Here is an 18,335-nt window from a genome sequence, read left to right as displayed (position 1 = left end):
AAGACTGGATAGTTTTTTTTTTAAACCAATAGATTCGTTCTTTTAATTTATCTATTTTTCTAATGTAATTGAATCCCCAGATATTAATGACAAACGTACAGACTTAACAAAAACTTCTCCCGTAAACTACAGACGCAGAAAATAGTAGATGTGGCGTTCAAAGACATATTTGCAAGTAAATTTGACACTACATTACGGGCTGGAGATGATTGATTATTGATTGACGATAATAACTATCATGAATGAAGATTCCCCTGTTTACTTCTTATTTTCAAAACATAACTTGTTTCCAGCTGACCAAATTACAACATTGTATTTTGGGGGATGATACATTTGAGCTCTTATCAAATTGACTTTTTTGGTTTTACTATTTTTACATTTAATGTATTTAATTTTGCAAATTTGCTTTTTGGCCACAATCCCCTTGTGGACATTTACAATAACGTTGTTTAGTGAAATGAGCACTTCATTCTCCGAGAGACCCTGAATGTATCACACGTAACTTTACTGAAGTACCCTCTGAAAAAGTTTAGTTTTGGGAGTAAAACTTGAATCAAGCTGTTAAACTAAACTATATTTGGTTTTGGAACCACTTCAAGCATATTCGTATACACGCGTCTGTTTGTTATACTCCATGTATGACTGAGCGTTAAAACGTCAGTTTAATCTTGGAAATGTTCATCGATGGAGTGGCGATTGTATGGAGACAGTTAGCTCGGGATGCTAACTAGTCTGCAAGGTAAGTGCCAAGAATTACATTTCACTATTTGTTTCAGCAGCATTTCTGCATATCATTTGTGTACCGAAATCGACTGAAATGAGTTGTTGTTGGTTTTTTTCATAGGAATGCCAAATGTTTATGACTGCTAAAATCTCAGCTGTTTAAAGTAAGTTTTCCCAACTGAGATGCTCAGGCCCAACGACAGTAATCATAACGGTGCAAGAAGAAGAAGAGGAAAAAAAAAACTACAGCTACAATCTATTCTTTTAACGCTCCTTTTATTTTAGTTGCTTTTCCTAGACCATTGACCCTTATTGACAACAAATACAATAGTCACCTCTACAGCATTCCTCAAAAATCATAATTTCCCATCACTGATGAACTTTTTTTAGAACATGTCCATGTGTTACTCATGTGCGCTTGGTGACCTCTGACTTAGTATATTGTTGACAGCTTAGTACTTAATTGGTTATCAAATCTAAATCACAGGTTTGGGGTTTGAATCTTAGATCTGGGCTTCCAGTGTGGAATTGGACATGTTCATCCTATGCTTGTGTGAGGATGTTCTAAGCACTCAGGTTTCCCACAGTCCAAACATGTGTTAGGTAAATTGAATGCCTTGTCTTGTGTCTGTGGTTGTTTTTCTAGCTGAGCCTTTTGTTGTCTCACCGACACAGAGGCAATGTGCAAAGGTGGATCATAAAGATAAAGAAATGCAGAGAAGTGGCGGGTTTGCAACATCCTCTTTCTGCAAAAATGCTCACCAATGTATGAAAACTAATACTAGATAGTTCCTCTCCAAACATTCACACACCTAACCGGAGGTGAAGAGGTAAAAGTATACAGACATAGTCATTTTGATGTTAATATTGAGTTTGCATTTGTTTAGTTGAGTTTGTGTTGTGTCCTGTCCATTAAAATATTCCACAGTCTCCACATTCCAAAGTGCTGATCTGAGGGCAAAAGGTCAGCGGTAGCTTGAATCCTAACACCTCGCTGCCCACAGCATGCAGACAACTGATTCTTTGACCAAATCTATTTAATAAATATGATATTGCAATTTTTGACTTAGTAGAATAGTGCTACTTGTAATACAAGTGTAAAAATAAAGCAAGATATTAACAAAAAAACAAGTGCAGTATGAAAAGACTAACATTATGAGATAAAGTTGAGCAGAGAAATGTGGAAAATGTGATTTATTAATTTTTTTAAAGCGGGCAACAATCTTGTTCCCAATCCAATTTTGTGTCAAGGCTCAGGAGAACGTTTTTAGGAATAGAATGAATAAACTGTCCAGTATGTACAGTTCTTGGCGCTACACACCGGCACCAGTCGTCTGCTCGCACGCTTGTAAAAATGACTTTAGATTATTTGAAGAATTTCTTGAGCCAGCTGCTGGTTTGCAGACACAAAGGGCTTTCTGCTCTCCGTCTCTCTTGCTGCTTTAGAAAAGCAAACCATGACCTTCACCAACTGGTTCCACTGGACTGGTCTTGAATGAGGGAAGTCAACTAAACATCCTGTCTTGGCGACACAATGAGAAAGATGGATTAGAATAATTATGCTTTTGAATTGTGTTATTTACCATACTGATGGTCTTTAGTGATTAAGAGAATTTCCTGGCAGTTACCAAACATTTGGTTTGTACTTTTATCTCTTAATTGAACGCTACAGTAGCAATCATCCCACACATTTCTTATCTCCTTTCAGGTCTGCCTGGCATGCAGCCTGTTTAAACAAAATTCCAGCATTTTTATGGCCATACTTTATTGTAATCGCATCTTTAGCTGATTTACAAATAACCCGGTCAAGCAGTTCTTGGCTCATACCTCCAGATTATATCAGCAAGCACTAATTCCATTCCTGGATTCTAGTCCAGCACTAATTTGTTCAGAGTTCTAAGCGGTTCTTCCCACAACAGTATCGGTGATAAACTATATAGATTAAGAAAAAAAAAACAATTTATGTATGTATTTATTTGTTTATTTATGTCGGGTATAGTTTGTCATACCTGTAAATATGCCAGAATTAGACAAAAGGCGATTTAAAAAACAAAACAAATGATGTACAGAAATGAAAAAGATTGATAAAGCAGTTCAGAAAATGGATGGATGGATAAATGTTGTGCCTTGCTTGGGCTCCACTTGGCGGAATGTGATTAATTAGTTTTTGCACGCTAAGTAGCAAACAAGCCAAGCAACAATGACAACATAACTCCCTCGTGGAAGTCATTAACACAGTGAAACATTTGCTCCCCACAATCATCTCTGAGCCTGTTAGCCGGAGCCGTGTCACATTTGTTTCTGTGCATGTGTGTCTGGACACCGACGACATTCCTAGAAATCCTGAATGAATATTGAGATTCACAATGAATGCATGCCATGCGGTGAGACAGCAGGTGCTGTTGTGCCTCTCTATAAATCATGCAGACTATCCCACCAGCATGTGCGGAAGTCACAAAAATGGCCTTGTAGGAAGGAAGGAAGGTACGACGTGTATTAATTTCTGCTTCCTTTGTGAGCGAGCCATTCGAACAACCAGAAGATGGCACTGCAATCACTCTTTATTTATAATTTGTTATAAAGAGATCCCTGTTAATAATACTAACCTCAACATGTCGCCTTTTCCCCTTTAATTTGACTCTTTGTGTCTTCTCCTGCCATCCTTGACAAGTTACTGTGGTACTTTTAATCAAGCACTCCTATTAGGCGAGTTGGCCTCCCTTCGACCATTACTGATAAGCGCAGATATAATTGCAATAAAAATCCCGGTGACCTGCTCATTGTCGCTGACGCAGTTTGAAAGTCAGATGGGAGTTATATGATACTGACTCTGCGTGTGGCCACTCCCTTTCAGGCAGGCAGCGCTTTCTTCTGTGGGCCAGGCTCTAGTTGCTGTCCATACTGAATTCACACTGGCCAGTCTGCTATCAGCACTCTGAAGGATTGGTCGCACGTTGGAGTTCAGCAATTCTTTCCTGAAGTAAGTACATTCGCATATAAACTGTCTGGTTATGATTATACAGTCCAAAGGTTTGGCTTCAGTTTTCAGTTTGTGACTCACATTGCTTCTATGTCGTTGTAATAAGCAGTTCTAATTCATTATTTGAATTCCAAAGAACTTGGCTCCGTTCTGGGGAATATGCGGTCGACATTGCAAATATTGCACACGTGATTTATTTGCCAATATAAGATACGCTTTGAAACTTGCTTACTATGGGTTTTCGGTGTATAAGATGGAAAGATGCATATTCTTTAAAAGTGGTAAAACAGCGGCCAAAGATTTTTAGATAAAAAAACTTTTCTTAGTTTTTTTCTGCTGTTGAGTTACAACTGTATTAAAACACATTTTAAAACCCTTCTCTTAATAGTCAAATTTTATTTTGATAAGAACATTTTTATTGTTATATGTGCTATAATATTGCATTCTACACTTACTGTAAATAGGCATAGGAATAAAAATGTATTATTACTTTGTGTTTTTAACCAACAGACTGCTTTAATAACTTTTTGCTTCATTATTTACCACACCAATCATTGTTTTGATCAGAGCACTGAATAATAGAGACGGTCATTCTAAATGCATGCATTAAAAGAACAAAACTGTAATTGTTTGGAGGTTGGCTATTATTTTTCTTTCAGTCTACCCATTCCATTGTTAAAGCCTTGATCGTACCAGGAAGTTTTAATTTTGCCTTTCTCGCAATGGTTAAAATAAGAAAGTATTCAATTATGTGTAGTCATCATTGTTAAAAGTATTTTAGCAAAACAGTGGGCAGCCTAAGCAAGTCACAGTCATATGAGCATTATGCAGGATGTGTCATGTTTAAGTCATGTCCAGCTTGATAACAGGAGTCACTTCTCAGCATTGGGGCCGTGCAGTGTGCAAACAAGATGTAACATTCAAGTCGTACCTCCTTGGCTTCCCACGGCTATCCGAACCCAACTTCCTCTGAGCGTCGGAATGCACCGCTGCCACGCCGCTGCATTCCGCTGATCCCTTTTAGTTAATAATCGAACCAGGAGCTGTGATACTGGCATCGTATGACAACATAGCAGTCACAGGAAACAAGCCAGACCTGGCTTTACACGCTCGCTCTGCTGTAAGATATGACGCCACTTGCGTGAGTGTGGGGTCAAAGTAGCAGGTCACACCTGAGTCATTTCAGCTGCATGGTTGGATAATAGTAGTAGGACGAGTAGTTGTTTGCTGAGTTTCTATTGACGTTGTCCATTGGACTTCTGTGCTTGGGAAAGCTCGCGTTTGTTCTCCAAATTATTGAGTGATTGTAAATGTGTCTTTACAGAACACGATGGCGATCAGAAGCTGAGTCATCTCAACTTGAAGAGTAGAACCGCAACAGTATGGAAGGCAACGGCGAGATCAGCGATACTGATAGTGGCATCATCCTTCATTCCGGTAAAGCATTATTCATTTGCAACACACTCATGCATTTGCGTTGGAAATCTTTCATAATAGTTCAGAGTTCTTTTTTTATTCGTGATTGATTGATTACTGAAAATGACATTGTTGATATTATAATTATTTAATATATTCATACACTTTTGACCCTGTCTTTTTGGACAGCGACTGTGTGGTTGTAGTATTTGCACAGTTCACATTAGCTTAGCGGTTAGCATGGTATCCCCCGCCCCTGTCGTTTCTGTGCAGCTGGAAAAAGACAGAGCATGGGTGACTTATGCAGTTGTTGAATAAGAAACTTTCATTTGTAAAAGTCATTTAAATCCAAAACAAAATGTTGTTTTCCCTCACAGACCCGCAGTGTTGGTTTCGCTGTAAACATACACTGATTAGTTGTGTCCCGCGTGACATTCCTCTGGCCTTAATTTATGAGCGCGTGGTGCCCGCTCCATACAATAACAAAGTGTCCATCCATCACGAATGGCCAAGGAATAAGAATTCTCAGCTCTTTTGTCACATTGCCACACTTCTTTCCTGTTGACACATTGGATGTTTGTCAGTACCTGCAGGGATTCTGTTAATAATCTCTAAAGGTATGCACTGCTCAATGCATTCTGCAACCAAGACACTCCCCCGGCCTGAAGACTAATCCTCTTGTTATTAGTTTCCAAGGCGACAGACAGCACGAGCTGAACACTCACTCACTGGTTGTCAATAGTCACACACATTGTAACAAAAAGTTTTTTTTCACCCTAATAGTCAGTTTATTTTTAAAACTACTGTGGAATCTCAAATTTGTATTTACGTTTTTGCTGTTGATTGATTATCTCATCAAATGTTTTTTCTGTGCAGACTTGTTGGCAGTTTGTGTAATATTAAACTTATTGCCAGTAAATATTGCCAATTCCCATATCATGGAAGACTTATTGTTTATTTGAACATTTTATTGCATTCACTTTTCAGTTTATTGCTCTGAATTATTTTTTTTGTTTGTTTTATTTTTGTTAATTAAAAGACTGCCTAAACTATATTGTCTTATTTACGGTCATTCTCTCATTGATCTCATTGCTGGTGACAGATGTTAAAGCCTTGGCGGAGGTCTGCGTGCCCTGATGACTCTTACTTTGAAATGAGTTTGAAGCTCAAGTAAAACAAAACGGTTAATTACAATGTAAGGTCAAAACTGCTTTTGAAAGAATTTATTGAGTGCTGAGTAAGGTCTTTTTTCCTATTTTATGGCTTTATTACTATTAATTGCAACTTTGTTTTAATTATTTTCACTATTTTTTATTTTTTTTTGCCAAAATACAAATTCATTCAAATTTTCTTCTCCTTCTTTGCGGTTGTTCCCGGTAGGCTCAGACAGCCCGACATCGCATACAAAGGATGTGAACACGCACACGAGAGCCATGAAGCTCAAGCACCAGGCACTTCAAGATCGTCTGGAGCTTTGCCTCTTGGAGCTGAAGAAACTCTGCATTCGTGAAGCGGTGAGCAATTGGAATCGCTATTGTGTCAAATGATCATAAGCCTTTTGTTCTGTTGTAATCTTTTCAACTTTTAGCAGTCGGTACGTCATTGGGAACGGTGTTATTCCATCATTCTGGAATTGTGCCATGCTTGTCATCGCCTTTCTGTGTGCAATGAGTTCCGCTTGGAATGATTGATGGCACATTTACTGTAACTCCTTAAAATAACATGAGATGCTTCTGAGGTTGATTTGAAAATCTCGCTTGTCTCTTCTCTTTTTTTAACTTTTGGTCTCTACTCTCTTTTCCAGAAAAGCTTCACTTTCACTTCAGTATTTCTAATTTTCCACTTATCCACATGACAAGAATACGATGGCAGTTTGTAAGATTTACCAGACTAAAAACTCTAACACCCACCAATCTTCATTCAGCCGGATTACAGAGATTTGGGGAGAGAAAAAAATGGAGATCTTTTGGAAAGTATGAATCATCCACTAAATACGATTCTGGTTCAAGAGAAGGGCTAACCCCGTTTGACCTTTGATGACACCATTATGACACCATCTAAGGAGTTTGTTTTCTTCAATGTTTACGTGTTGTTGGGGAATGGGCCATTTCTGTACAAATGAAACCGAGCCATGGTGTGAATGTTGGATTTTTTTTTCCCCCCAGTCAAAAAAATTAAATATTAGCAGATATAAAAATTGTTGCTGATCCAGACGTTCACTTTGACATTCTGGTCATTTTATTAGCTCTTTCTTTCAGTTGCATTTTTGCTTTACAGGAAATAGCATCTCAATTCAAAAAGGCGATTTCCACATTATTGACTAATTTTGAAACTGGACACGCAATCAGATTTGGGAGTCTGTGCCAAAGTGTTGTTGCTCAAAGTCCCACTCGTGCTCATTCTTCCCTGCCATCACTCGGGCTGGGCACTCGTGTCGGGACATGCTAAGGTGATCTAATAGGAACCGCCGCACCTTTTACCTACGTTCTGACTCTTCACTCTGACAAAATAACGCGTAAACTAGTTGGCCGTCTGCTTCGGAGTGACTCGGAGATGTTGCGATTTTACGAGTTGATGAAATCATAACACCGGGTGTCGTCATGCACTTGGTACCCCAACGCCGGAGGTGAGAACAGAAGAATTTGCGAGTGCTGAATTGCGCAACAGACTCCCAGACTTATGTGTCTCAACATGTGAAAGCAACGTGATGTTTGTGTATCCGTTCCATCTCGGCGTATGTCACCTGCAGGCATTTTTGTTAGAAATTGTGTCTGCTGTTTATATTTACCATTTCATACGTGCATAAATGAGCTTTTATGTCTGGTTCACTCTCTTTGCAGAGTTCTGATTTGTGATTTTATTTGTGTTAAGGAGCTGACAGGCCGGCTCTCGGGAGATTATCCTCTGCTGCCAGGAGAGAAGCCTCCACAGATCCGCAGACGCATTGGAGCTGCTTTCATGCTCGATGAGCAAAGCATACCTCGGGGAGTGGAGGTAAAAAGAACACATTGATTGAATGCGCGACAGTCTGTTTGTTTTGTTTTTTTATTAAAATATTTATAACGTGTTTTGTTCCGTCTTTGCAGGAGTCGGCCCTAAATCTTGTGGATGCCGAGTTGGCTCTTCAGTTTAAGATCTACGAGGCGGCGCGCAAGCTCTGCGAGGAGAACCACCTGAGTAAGGCTGTCCGGAAGAGTCTGTTGGAGCAGTGTAGGCGAGAGGAGAAGAAAGTCAAACAGCTACAAGAGACTGCTTTCCAACTGCGGCTGGAGCACGGCCGATCCTCACCGCTTCCTGCTTTTAATATCCCGCAAAAAGGTGGGTCAATGCAGACCATCTCCAAGGTCAAACAATGCATGCAAACAATATGCAGCGTCCAATTGGGAAAAATATTGCTATTTGTGATGTAAAAGAACAAGAAATCCATTTAAAAGTTTTAAAAATAATATTTTGGCACATTTGTTGATTCCCTTGGAGTAACATGATTGCTCTATCTTAAAGTATGTCTTACTTTTTTTGTCAGATCTCGCTGCGTCTGATGACAGCTCTTTGTCTGATTCTGTGGTTCAAGATGAAGGTAAGGCCCACATCTATGGAAACATGTGAGTGTATGTGTGTGTTCACTTTTATTATTTGCAGAAGTGCAGAGTGAGTCGTCACAGCCGTCCACAGTCCTCCCATATTCCGCAGGGATGGATTCTTCACAGCCAGCCACTGCGTCTTTTCAATCTCACACAGACGGTTCCTACCGATCACCATCTGCGGGTCCTCAGAACCTGCCCTTGACACCAAGATCATCTCCTCATCCCAGCCTTGACTCATCCATGAGTTTTACCTCGAGCCCCGCCTCATACGACCGGCCTCCTATCCAGCACTCCCCGTGGTCGGAGACAAGCCTGGATCAGCCATACCAGAAGAGCAAGAAGTCACGTTCCTTCTGCAAAGCCAGGTAATAGCAACCATCCATCATGACACGGTTCTCAAGTTTCTATTTTAGATAAGGCAATACAGAGAGAGTGTGCAGCTACTTTTTTTTGTTTTTTTTTTGTTGTAAGCATGTGAAGTCTTTATAGTTTGGGATAATGCTAGCTGATAAAAAAATCTACAATGACTCCAACTTTGCAGTTCTTAAATAAATTAGTTGTTTTTTTTACCGGTGAAATACTGTTGACTTTGCCTTCTGTCAACTTTGTCGCCAATTTGCAATATTCCAGTATGTGTTGAAAATTTTGTAGTTTGCCTGTTTATCTTTTATGACAAGTTATCATTTGTAGTAGTTAACATAATGGTGCACAAAAAGAAATAATCTCAATCAAAAGTCATGGTGAAATTATCCTCCATTGTTACGACTTCTATTGTGATAAAAAGTTAGTAATTTAAGACGTGCTGCCATCTACTGGTGAATACATGGTACAGTGACCAACAGGTAAAGACAGAACCCCCTACCTGTACGTCACAGCGGTGTAAGCGCCTTGTAGAACTCTAATAAAATGAAACACTAAATTTTCAAGGCAAGATTATTATGGTATGTTTTGGCAAATAAAACATGACGTGAAACATGTTTTTCTCCAGCCCAGCCAAGAATGAGTTACTGCCGCCACTGGAGGCTTGCTTGCCACTTTCAGCTCTGCCACAGCAACTATCCCATTTGAAACTGAGCCGTACACAGTCCAATATCACGTCATCCATGTCAGAGAAGCAAGTACACAGGCAGCTCTCCCTCAGGTACAGCAAAGAATTATATGTCAGACACCTTGTATTTGTTTAGACTTTTTCTCTTCACTGTCATTAATTCCGTTTTAGTTGTAGTTAAACACATTCTAACATTTTGTGCGACTTGTGCAGGATATCCAACCCTGAATCGTCACTCAAACAAGACAAGGAGCGTGGTCGCCCCAGAGGTCCGAGGAGGCGACTGACCGATTACATCAAAACCCCATCGGAAGCCTCTCCGCTCATGGTTAACTGTGTAAACCATGCGGGCTCCGAGGATAGCAACTCTGAGCACTCGTTTGCATCCTACAGCAGCTCCCCCAGTCAGGAACTTCTTTGCGATTTGCCCAAACACTATCAGGCCTCCTCCCCGCTCGCTGCTCCATTTGGTAGACCTCAAGCATCACCACATGCTGGGTTTTACCACAGTCCCAGGCACATGCTCAACCCGGTTGTCCACAAAGCCTATTACAACGAGGAAGCGGTCTACTCTCCGTATGTGGACATGCCTTGGAGCTATTACAGCCATCAGCCTCCCTGCTCCCCCAGCAGATATGAGTGTCGCTACAAAGAGGCTTCTGTGCCCCTGCAGAGAGCACCGAGGCACTTGGCTCCTGAAAGCAGACACTCCCCCACTCCAGCACAATGGGATCATCCACAGTACCGCTCCAACTGCCTCCCACAGCAAGTTGTGAACGAACAGCTGAAGTCGTGGCACCGGCGCAGTCAGCTCAAAGGGCCCAGGTCGCGTTCCCTTGACAGACAGGGAGCGGTCAGGGTGAAAAACATGGCAGCTCTGGAGGCAATTCACTATCCAAATCAGAAGTACCAGAAGCAGGTAGGCAGAACTTTGGTTGTTTGGTTTTGCATCAGCAACTGCTTTCTGAATTGAATCACGCCCGTATATTTATTTGATTGTATTTTCAATGAGCTGTATGTTCCACTCACGCACAGGCCATCCCAAGAAGAGCTCTTCAATTACCAACTGATGACTCTCAAGGACGTTGGCTCGTAGATGATGGCACTCACTATATGAGTCAAGTATGACATCGTGAGACGGACCTCAATCAGTTTGGACTAAGTGAGAGAAACCGATTTTATGTGGACTTTGCTGTTGAATAATCAAATCAACAGAAGTTGGAATGTTTTGTGAGAAAGGTCACAAATTTGGAACATGGACATGAATGATTACAAATAATGAACTGAAGGGGCCGAATAACTTTCAGCACTATTTTAGCAATACGTGTCTCCAGTTACGGATTGCTGAAGTTTATACATGTATGAAGAATATGAGCCAGATCTTGTAAATTAATGATGTGTCCTAAAATTGTATGTAGAGTTTTTTTGTTTTTTTTGCTGGATCAACCAGAATGCCAGTTTTGCCACTTAATCATGTTCTTAAATTGACAGAATAGTCTTGTTTACCTGCAATTATTTGCTCCTATGCCTGTTATCTAGAAACATGGTAGAAAAGACTTGATGCATGGCAGCTATGTTCTGTACATTTCAAATGAAAACATGTGCGATTGCAGATTACAACTGACCAAATTTTAGTAGCCTACTCCACGTGAAATATTGCCAGTGTGTCACAAAGTAGAAGTCGGTAGGGTTTAACTACACTCACTCAAAGCCCTTCACTGTTATGTAGTGATTTATTATTTATTCAGCTTAGAAAATCAACCAAAGTCAGACTTGAAATCAGTGAAGTTGCCGAGTGAGTTTGTTAATATAAGAGACTACAATCCTGCTTCCTTATGTGCATTTTTACTGTCGTATTTTAAAATGGAACTCAAGTTGTATTATTGTTGCATATGTAAGAATATTTTCCTGTGGAATAAAGATGTTTTTACAATCTTTACCAGTGCTTACATTGTGCAGTACTTACCAGCTTTGTGTTGCTGTCTCACCAACATGATGAACAATGGTGTGTATGACAAATAGTTGTGTTTCAATCTACATTTTGCCAACTAAACTTATAACAATTTCTAAATTAATAGGTCAATCAATAAGTTATGAAACAGCTATTTTGTCAAATTTCCAAAATCTCCAAGTAGAATACCTTGCTCAATTTACCTCTACAAAGATAAACTCCTGGAATGCTCGAAGTCAAATTGTAGTCAAGGGATCAAAGAAAGTACAGTTTGGTGGTGTGTCATTGGATTTTTCTAAATTAATATTCGTTGATACCGTGTAGGAACCAGCACTTGTATTTTGAAATACATATATGCTTTAGTAAGGAATACTTTTGTTTTGAAGGGTACGGATTAACTAGACGGAAAACACCGCAACTTCCGGAAAGGATCGTATTTTGCTTTTTTCGATTAATAATTCACCTTCCTGGTTTGACGACTACCTTGTCAGGTAAATGGTGTTTCTTTCGGGCAGTTGCGGTTGCGAGTGTTTTTTTCTTTTACATCTGGCGAATCAAACAATTGTCTCGATTTGTCGCCTGTCTGCCAGCTAAGCGCTAGCTTGAAGGTAATGTTAGCGACATGAAATACGGACGATCTGTCATCACTCATTTATTTGAACTCCTGCTAAATTTGGATTTGCTCCGTGACATAAACAGTAAGCGAACGAAGGGGCTTAAGTTCATCAAACCATCGTTATTTTGCATTTGTTTTTTACGTTTTGTTTTGTTTCCGTACTGTATTTGGGTCTGACGCTTTGCTAAGTCACATCCGTTGTTTGTCTGCCCGCCAGCGTTTGCTGTACTGCTCACAGTGTGAACGTTCTGTTGTTCGGTTGTCATCTCAGATTTGACCCTTAATCGCAACTGTGTAAAATATTCCACTTGTAGTTTTGCAATCAATCGTGTTCATTGCGAAACTTCTATCCAGGTGTCATAGGATGAACCCAATTCATCTACAATGTTTTTTTTGCGTTGCTGTCCATTTGAATGTTTGCTACATATTTATTGGAATTTAATACCTCTTGAATTCTACTCCCAATCCACTCTGTGGGTGACAACCACTAGATTAATAAAGTATGTCAATGAAATACATTTGATAATTAATGGGTCTGATATAAGCTACAGTGCAGTAGTTGACGTTACATTGCACCACATGAACACTTGTTTCAATACGAACCGTACAAGGTCAATTAAGCAATCTCACTTTGTTAGTGGAAAATATTTGTATTTATTTGTTACAAATATTGTATCTGCAAATGTTTGGAAACACGGTAGTAACAGTCTGTATATGTTGGTTGCCCTTCTCTCTCGGTGCGTTTACTTACTATGACTGAAAACTGTCAAATATATCACATCTTTGTGTTTGTCTAAGGAGGAAATTGAAGTGTACAGTTTGAAGCAGAATACAAGGACTGAGAGTGGGTCATCAGGCAGTCTCCCTATGTCAAGCCGAAACGGGTCTGCAAGTGATGCAGACTGCCGGATATTAGAGGACTGCAATGTCCGGGATGTTGAGCTAATGGAGTTGGGACCACTGGTGGAGGAGGAAGGGGTTAGCCCACCATCCTCCAAAGGTGTCCATCCAGAGGTAGGATTTTTTTTTCCCTAATCCCCCTAACCCCCAAACTGAGAAAATTATTCCAGCTCAGCTTCTGTAATCCTCTCTTTAAAGGGAGCAGCCATGTTTACGGATGAGGATGAAGATGAGGATGACGATGAGGTGGGAGAGGTTCTGACCTTACCCCTCCAGGCGCACCACGCCATGGAAAAGATGGAAGAGTTTGTACACAAAGTAAGTGTTCATTTTTCACCCCAAATAATTATTTGGTAGCAGTAATAACACCCCATTGTTTAAAGTATAACGCCAATTCTTTAAAATGGGAAAAGCTAAGCTATGAAAAGCCACGTGCGAGCAAAACAGACAAGAGAGCACAATGTCCCAAGGCGTGGCTGCCTGTCAGTTAGTGCAAACATGTAATACGCATGGCTCCGCCCATGAGTCAGAAACAGCATATTCTGGTTCCAAAATATGTAAATGGGAACAGCTCGCAGGTTTTCGCTGACAAACAGCCTATTGTCACTTCCGTGTTCCTATTCACCGCGTACATTCCAATCCAGTTCCTCCGAGGTTTGCATTCGGCAGTTGCCGACTATGATTGGTCGGTTACAAGTTACAGTGAAGATTATGTGTGTGCAGCGGCTGAGGAAGAGTGATTGAGACTGCCGAGTTTAAAATGGGCTTTGGGCAGTTGATCACTTTTCACAGTGCTTGCACATGTATTAGTCAAATGATGTTTTTTTCAGGTTTGGGAGGGGCGCTGGAGAGTCATCCCTTTCCATGTCCTGCCAGAGTGGCTTAAGGACAACGATTACCTCCTGCATGGTCATCGCCCCCCCATGCCTTCATTCCGGGCCTGCTTTGGAAGCATCTTCCGAATTCACACCGAGACCGGAAACATTTGGACCCATCTGTTAGGTCAGCATGCAAACACGTCCATTTCTTCTTTTGTCTTTTTTTCTTTTCTTTTCAAAACATGGTCACAGTGTGAAAATATTTGTTTTAAACTGGCCCGACAGAACATGTTTGAACTGTTTTGGTTTCCTCCAGGGCTGATATTATTCCTGTGTCTGGGCACGCTAACCATGTTGCGACCCAACATGTATTTCATGGCCCCGCTTCAAGAAAAAGTGGTGTTCGGGATGTTCTTCCTGGGAGCTGTGCTCTGCCTCAGTTTCTCCTGGCTTTTTCATACCGTCTACTGCCACTCCGAGAAAGTGTCCCGCACCTTCTCCAAGTAAGCCCTCAAGCAGTTTTCCATAAATGCCTTCTTTGCATTTCAGTTCTCGATGAAGTAATAATAATAATTTGTCATCCACGTTGAATCTGAAGGAAGCTTGTCTGGAAACCTTGTCTTATGCACCCTGTCAGTCGTTTAGAGTTTTCACATTTAGTGCATGAGACTAGGAACTATATTTTACTCAAGCTCGAGATAAGGGTGCAAAAGGAATGTCACAGTTTGATATCAGTGGAATCTTTCCACCTACTAAGACAGTGGTTCTTAACCTTTTTCCTTGTTCGCACCCCATTCAATTCACCAACCAGTTCTCGCACCCCTAACCCTAAATAATTATTATAATAATAATTGGTTTACTTTACAGCTATAAGGCTTAATTAGCATTATCCCTAATGCCAATTAACACAATGACTTCTTGATTTCCAGAATGTTTTTCGGTTACCCGACCATTATCCCCGAAAAATTGTAAATTACCCCCAGGGTATCCTCGCACCCCCTAGGAAGCATTCTCGCACCCCTAAATATTGTCACCCTGTCTGTTCTCCATCTTCGATGTAAAAAGGAACCTAAGCCTGCAAGCTAATGAACAGATTGACATACAAATCTTTTAATTGTTTTCACTTTTATTAATAGTCCAGTCTTGGTGGTGGTCTGCGAGTTACATATCATCATGGCATTTCAAAAACAAAAAATCTTATGGTAGCTTAAGACTTGTGCGCAATGATCCAAAATGATATTTAATATTTTAGAAGCACCGCAATATACAGCCAAAATAATAGACATTGTTGACTGAATACATCTGTGACATTCAAAGCTGACTCGGTATCTGTCAGCGGCGGAATTGGTGCACAGAATGTGTATGAGAAAAGATGGAATAAATCTTTCATTTGTCCCCCCAGGCTTGACTACTCAGGCATCGCGCTCCTCATCATGGGTTCCTTCGTGCCCTGGCTGTACTACTCCTTCTATTGTTCTCCTCAGCCGCGACTTATCTACCTCACCATTGTTTGTGTACTCGGCATTGCCGCCATTATAGTGGCCCAGTGGGACCGGTTCTCGACACCTCGACACAGACCCACAAGAGCAGGTCAGACCATCCTTCACTATAGTGCAGAAATATTACGTGTCCATATTTGTAAGGATGTCTTCCAAGTAAAGTGGAATTGACATGGTTAAAATGATTTTGTTTGCTCTTTTGGCCTGTTATAGGCGTATTTATGGGTCTGGGACTTAGTGGCATTGTTCCCACCATGCACTTCACCATTGAGGAGGGCTTTGTTAAGGCCACCACTGTTGGCCAGATGGGTTGGTTCTACCTGATGGGGGCCATGTATATCACTGGTGCTGGTCTGTATGCAGCCAGGATCCCTGAACGCTTTTTTCCTGGCAAGTGTGACATATGGGTAAGTATCTACTCTATTTCTTCCCCCCCCATTGAGTGACCCAAGTGACTATACTGCCGCCTAGTGGCAAAGCCGCACACAGCAATGCCATTGTATTGTCCATCCATTAGCCCACAGGTGTCAAACTCAAGGCCCGGGGGCCAGATACGGCCCGCCACGTCATTTGATGTGGCCCGCGAAGACAAATTGTGCATCAAATTCATGTGTCATTACTAGAATTGCAAATTGTCTTCACTTTCAATCATGTCTTTTTTTTAAATATTTGACCCGTTTTTACTCGTCTGATTTGAAAACAAGTTATTTGTCAGTTTGTTCTGTAGCTTTTACTGTATATAATATGAGGGGCTCGCTCATACATTGATTTGGGTTGACAGTCATAATGGCCCTCCGAAAGAAGCTATGACTATAGTGCGGCCCGTGGAAAAAATGAGTTTGACACCCCTGCATTAGCCGAACGACCCCTTTCATGGGAGGACTATATTTTTATATTTACACAACTAGCAAGTTTTTGTTTGTACTCATAATGTCTCTCTCCTTCTAGTTTCACTCCCATCAAATTTTTCATGTTCTGGTCGTGGCAGCAGCGTTTATCCATTTCTACGGCGTTTCTAACCTGCAAGAGTTCCGCTACGGCCTGGAGGGAGGATGCACAGATGACACTCTTCTCTGAGCGGCCGAACTGTGACTTGTTTTCTTAATAGCCCCCCCCGCAAACACCACACGCACACACAGAAACACAGTACAAATGCTGCTGGAATTCCTTATAGTCACTTTTTGCTCGTTATTTACTTCTGGTTTCCTCACTCGATGTGAGGGCTTTGGTGGCTTTTGTTTTTCTGCTTTGGCTTATTTTTGCTCCAATAAAGTAGCATTAACTGGCCAACGAGCGCCTGAGGGAATTGTTAACCATCACCGTTTTGTCAATAATGAAACTTGAAATTTGCAAATTAAGTAATGAATATTGTACCTCCCTCTTATTTGGGGTCCCTAACATGTTGGCGTCAGTCTGACAGCATGCGGTAAAGGGTAAGAAGAGTATTATTAAAAGTGCTGTAGCAGTGGAGACACATTGTAAACCAATCATTTTCTCCCACTTTGTGTTTGTCCAAGCTTGAGGATGAATGTACCGTCAGTTATTTAGGTGCAGAACAACAATCGAGGTCAATGTACATATAAAGGGGCATCCGTGCGTTTGTAGGGATTTGAAATGTTACATATAGTATGTAAGGATGTTACCAGACATTTACTATGCTAACAATTATGGTTCAACTTTTGGTTGAAATATGGCGTACTACCACAAACAGTGTAAGACTCTGAAAGCTGTGGTAATCCACCAAACTCTCACTAAAGAAAAATAGTCTTGAAAGAAACACTGTTTTGGTGCTATCATTTAGATTTTCTTGATTATTTGCCTGGCATTTGTTTATGACACCATTTCCTACATTATATGATTTATTTATTTTTATTTGAAATATCCCTTCCTCAGAGAAAAGCTCCCCAAACCAACATTCACATCAGAGAAAAGAATTGTAGCAGCTGTGCGAAAAGAATGACTGGATGATGTTGTAAATGTAAAGAAGTCCCCTGCCGGGTTTTTCCCCCCCCAGACAATGGATAATTTCTTTTGTGATGTGTAGATTTTGGTCCCAGGCTACACACAATGTACAGATCTGGAGTGGGTCAAGTTATGTTTTTGTCAGTTGCGAGCTTCCTTTTATGTTAGATTTCAGATGCAATCTGAGGTGTAAATAACAAATCCACCTCCTCCGCATTCTTAAATTCAACACTTTTAATTACCAGATGGGGTTTAAAATGTGTGATTGGTCCAAAATTTTAGTATTCCTGTGCCTTAGGCCAATGGAAATGTTTTAAATAAAATGGCCTATCCGAACAGTCAAGTAATCCGCAATGATTTCCAGATGTAGACTCATCTTGATTTCTTTGCCATATACAATCCAATCATTATTGAACTACAACCCCATGGACAGGTTGTATCAACTGCTGTTTAAGACTACCTTTTGTAGATCAACTAATACAAGCTTTATTACAGACTAATGTGTATTCTTGACTTTGTGTTATGTCGTGTAGAAAGTGAGAAATCATACATTTCATTGAAATGTAGGCAACTATTTATTAATCGTAATCTTGGGGGAAAATACTGTAATAAATTTCTTTTTCCACATGTACGGAGGTGTCCTGCTCATTGTTTCCAATAGGTTTTTGTCTCTCTTTTTTTTTTTATTCACTTGTCCGTGGCGTAAGAAAATTATGAACGTAAAAAAAAAGAGAATTCTGCAAGTCTGCAATATAAACATAAAATATAACGTAAATGTGATTGGTGGACGCCCTCATTAAAAGTAATCACATAGCCACCCATTCAGCGCACGGCCTTA

The 18,335-nt window shown here is 40.5% G+C and overlaps 2 protein-coding genes across 10 annotated transcripts; both read left to right on the top strand.

The window, feature by feature from the left end:
* Window positions 1-492: 492 nt before the first annotated feature.
* On the top strand, window positions 493-11,690 carry inavab (innate immunity activator b). Of its 4 annotated transcripts, none has more exons than XM_037252048.1 (12): window positions 493-739; window positions 3,578-3,703; window positions 5,028-5,140; window positions 6,500-6,633; window positions 7,991-8,113; window positions 8,206-8,437; window positions 8,643-8,696; window positions 8,759-8,767; window positions 8,858-9,068; window positions 9,692-9,844; window positions 9,965-10,670; window positions 10,787-11,690. In XM_037252048.1, exons 3-12 carry the CDS (start codon window positions 5,086-5,088, stop codon window positions 10,877-10,879), a joined length of 1,770 nt encoding a protein of 589 aa, XP_037107943.1. In that variant the 5' UTR covers window positions 493-739; window positions 3,578-3,703; window positions 5,028-5,085; the 3' UTR covers window positions 10,880-11,690. The 4 variants fall into 4 exon arrangements, with proteins under 4 accessions (XP_037107943.1, XP_037107941.1, XP_037107940.1 ...); XM_037252046.1 differs by adding an exon at window positions 845-887 and having other exon boundaries at window positions 494-739; window positions 8,759-9,068; XM_037252045.1 differs by having other exon boundaries at window positions 494-739; window positions 8,759-9,068.
* Window positions 11,691-12,096: 406 nt separating this feature from the next.
* Window positions 12,097-18,128, top strand: adipor1a (adiponectin receptor 1a). 6 transcript variants are annotated; one of them, XR_005097991.1, is made up of 8 exons: window positions 12,097-12,193; window positions 13,117-13,332; window positions 13,417-13,536; window positions 14,049-14,220; window positions 14,353-14,539; window positions 15,439-15,626; window positions 15,749-16,046; window positions 16,387-16,470. XR_005097991.1 is itself a non-coding variant. In XM_037251821.1 (8 exons), the coding sequence occupies exons 2-8, from the start codon at window positions 13,186-13,188 to the stop codon at window positions 16,610-16,612; spliced, it is 1,137 nt and encodes a 378-aa protein (XP_037107716.1). In that variant the 5' UTR covers window positions 12,097-12,193; window positions 13,117-13,185; the 3' UTR covers window positions 16,613-18,128. The 6 variants fall into 6 exon arrangements, 5 of the variants coding, with proteins under 5 accessions (XP_037107716.1, XP_037107718.1, XP_037107717.1 ...); XM_037251821.1 differs by lacking the exon at window positions 16,387-16,470 and adding an exon at window positions 16,484-18,128 and having other exon boundaries at window positions 15,749-15,942; XM_037251823.1 differs by lacking the exon at window positions 16,387-16,470 and adding an exon at window positions 16,484-18,128 and having other exon boundaries at window positions 12,099-12,193; window positions 13,120-13,332; window positions 15,749-15,942.
* Window positions 18,129-18,335: the final 207 nt, after the last annotated feature.

The sequence above is a fragment of the Syngnathus acus genome, chromosome 5 (genome assembly GCF_901709675.1).
Source record: "Syngnathus acus chromosome 5, fSynAcu1.2, whole genome shotgun sequence".
Lineage (NCBI taxonomy): Eukaryota > Metazoa > Chordata > Actinopteri > Syngnathiformes > Syngnathidae > Syngnathus > Syngnathus acus.
The sequence above is the reverse complement of the archived record's forward strand: the minus strand, read 5'-3'. Positions and strand labels throughout refer to the sequence as shown.

Bases quoted from the DNA above. Each gene is read 5' to 3' on its own strand.
- inavab (XM_037252045.1), top strand. From the start codon at position 5,086: ATGGAAGGCAACGGCGAGATCAGCGATACTGATAGTGGCATCATCCTT. The intron at 5,141-6,499 runs GTAAAGCATTAT...TGTTCCCGGTAG, and splicing joins TGGCATCATCCTTCATTCCG to GCTCAGACAGCCCGACATCG. The intron at 6,634-7,990 runs GTGAGCAATTGG...ATTTGTGTTAAG, and splicing joins AACTCTGCATTCGTGAAGCG to GAGCTGACAGGCCGGCTCTC.
- adipor1a (XM_037251821.1), top strand. From the start codon at position 13,186: ATGTCAAGCCGAAACGGGTCTGCAAGTGATGCAGACTGCCGGATATTA. The intron at 14,221-14,352 runs GTCAGCATGCAA...GGTTTCCTCCAG, and splicing joins CATTTGGACCCATCTGTTAG to GGCTGATATTATTCCTGTGT. The intron at 15,943-16,483 runs GTAAGTATCTAC...CTCTCCTTCTAG, and splicing joins CTGGCAAGTGTGACATATGG to TTTCACTCCCATCAAATTTT.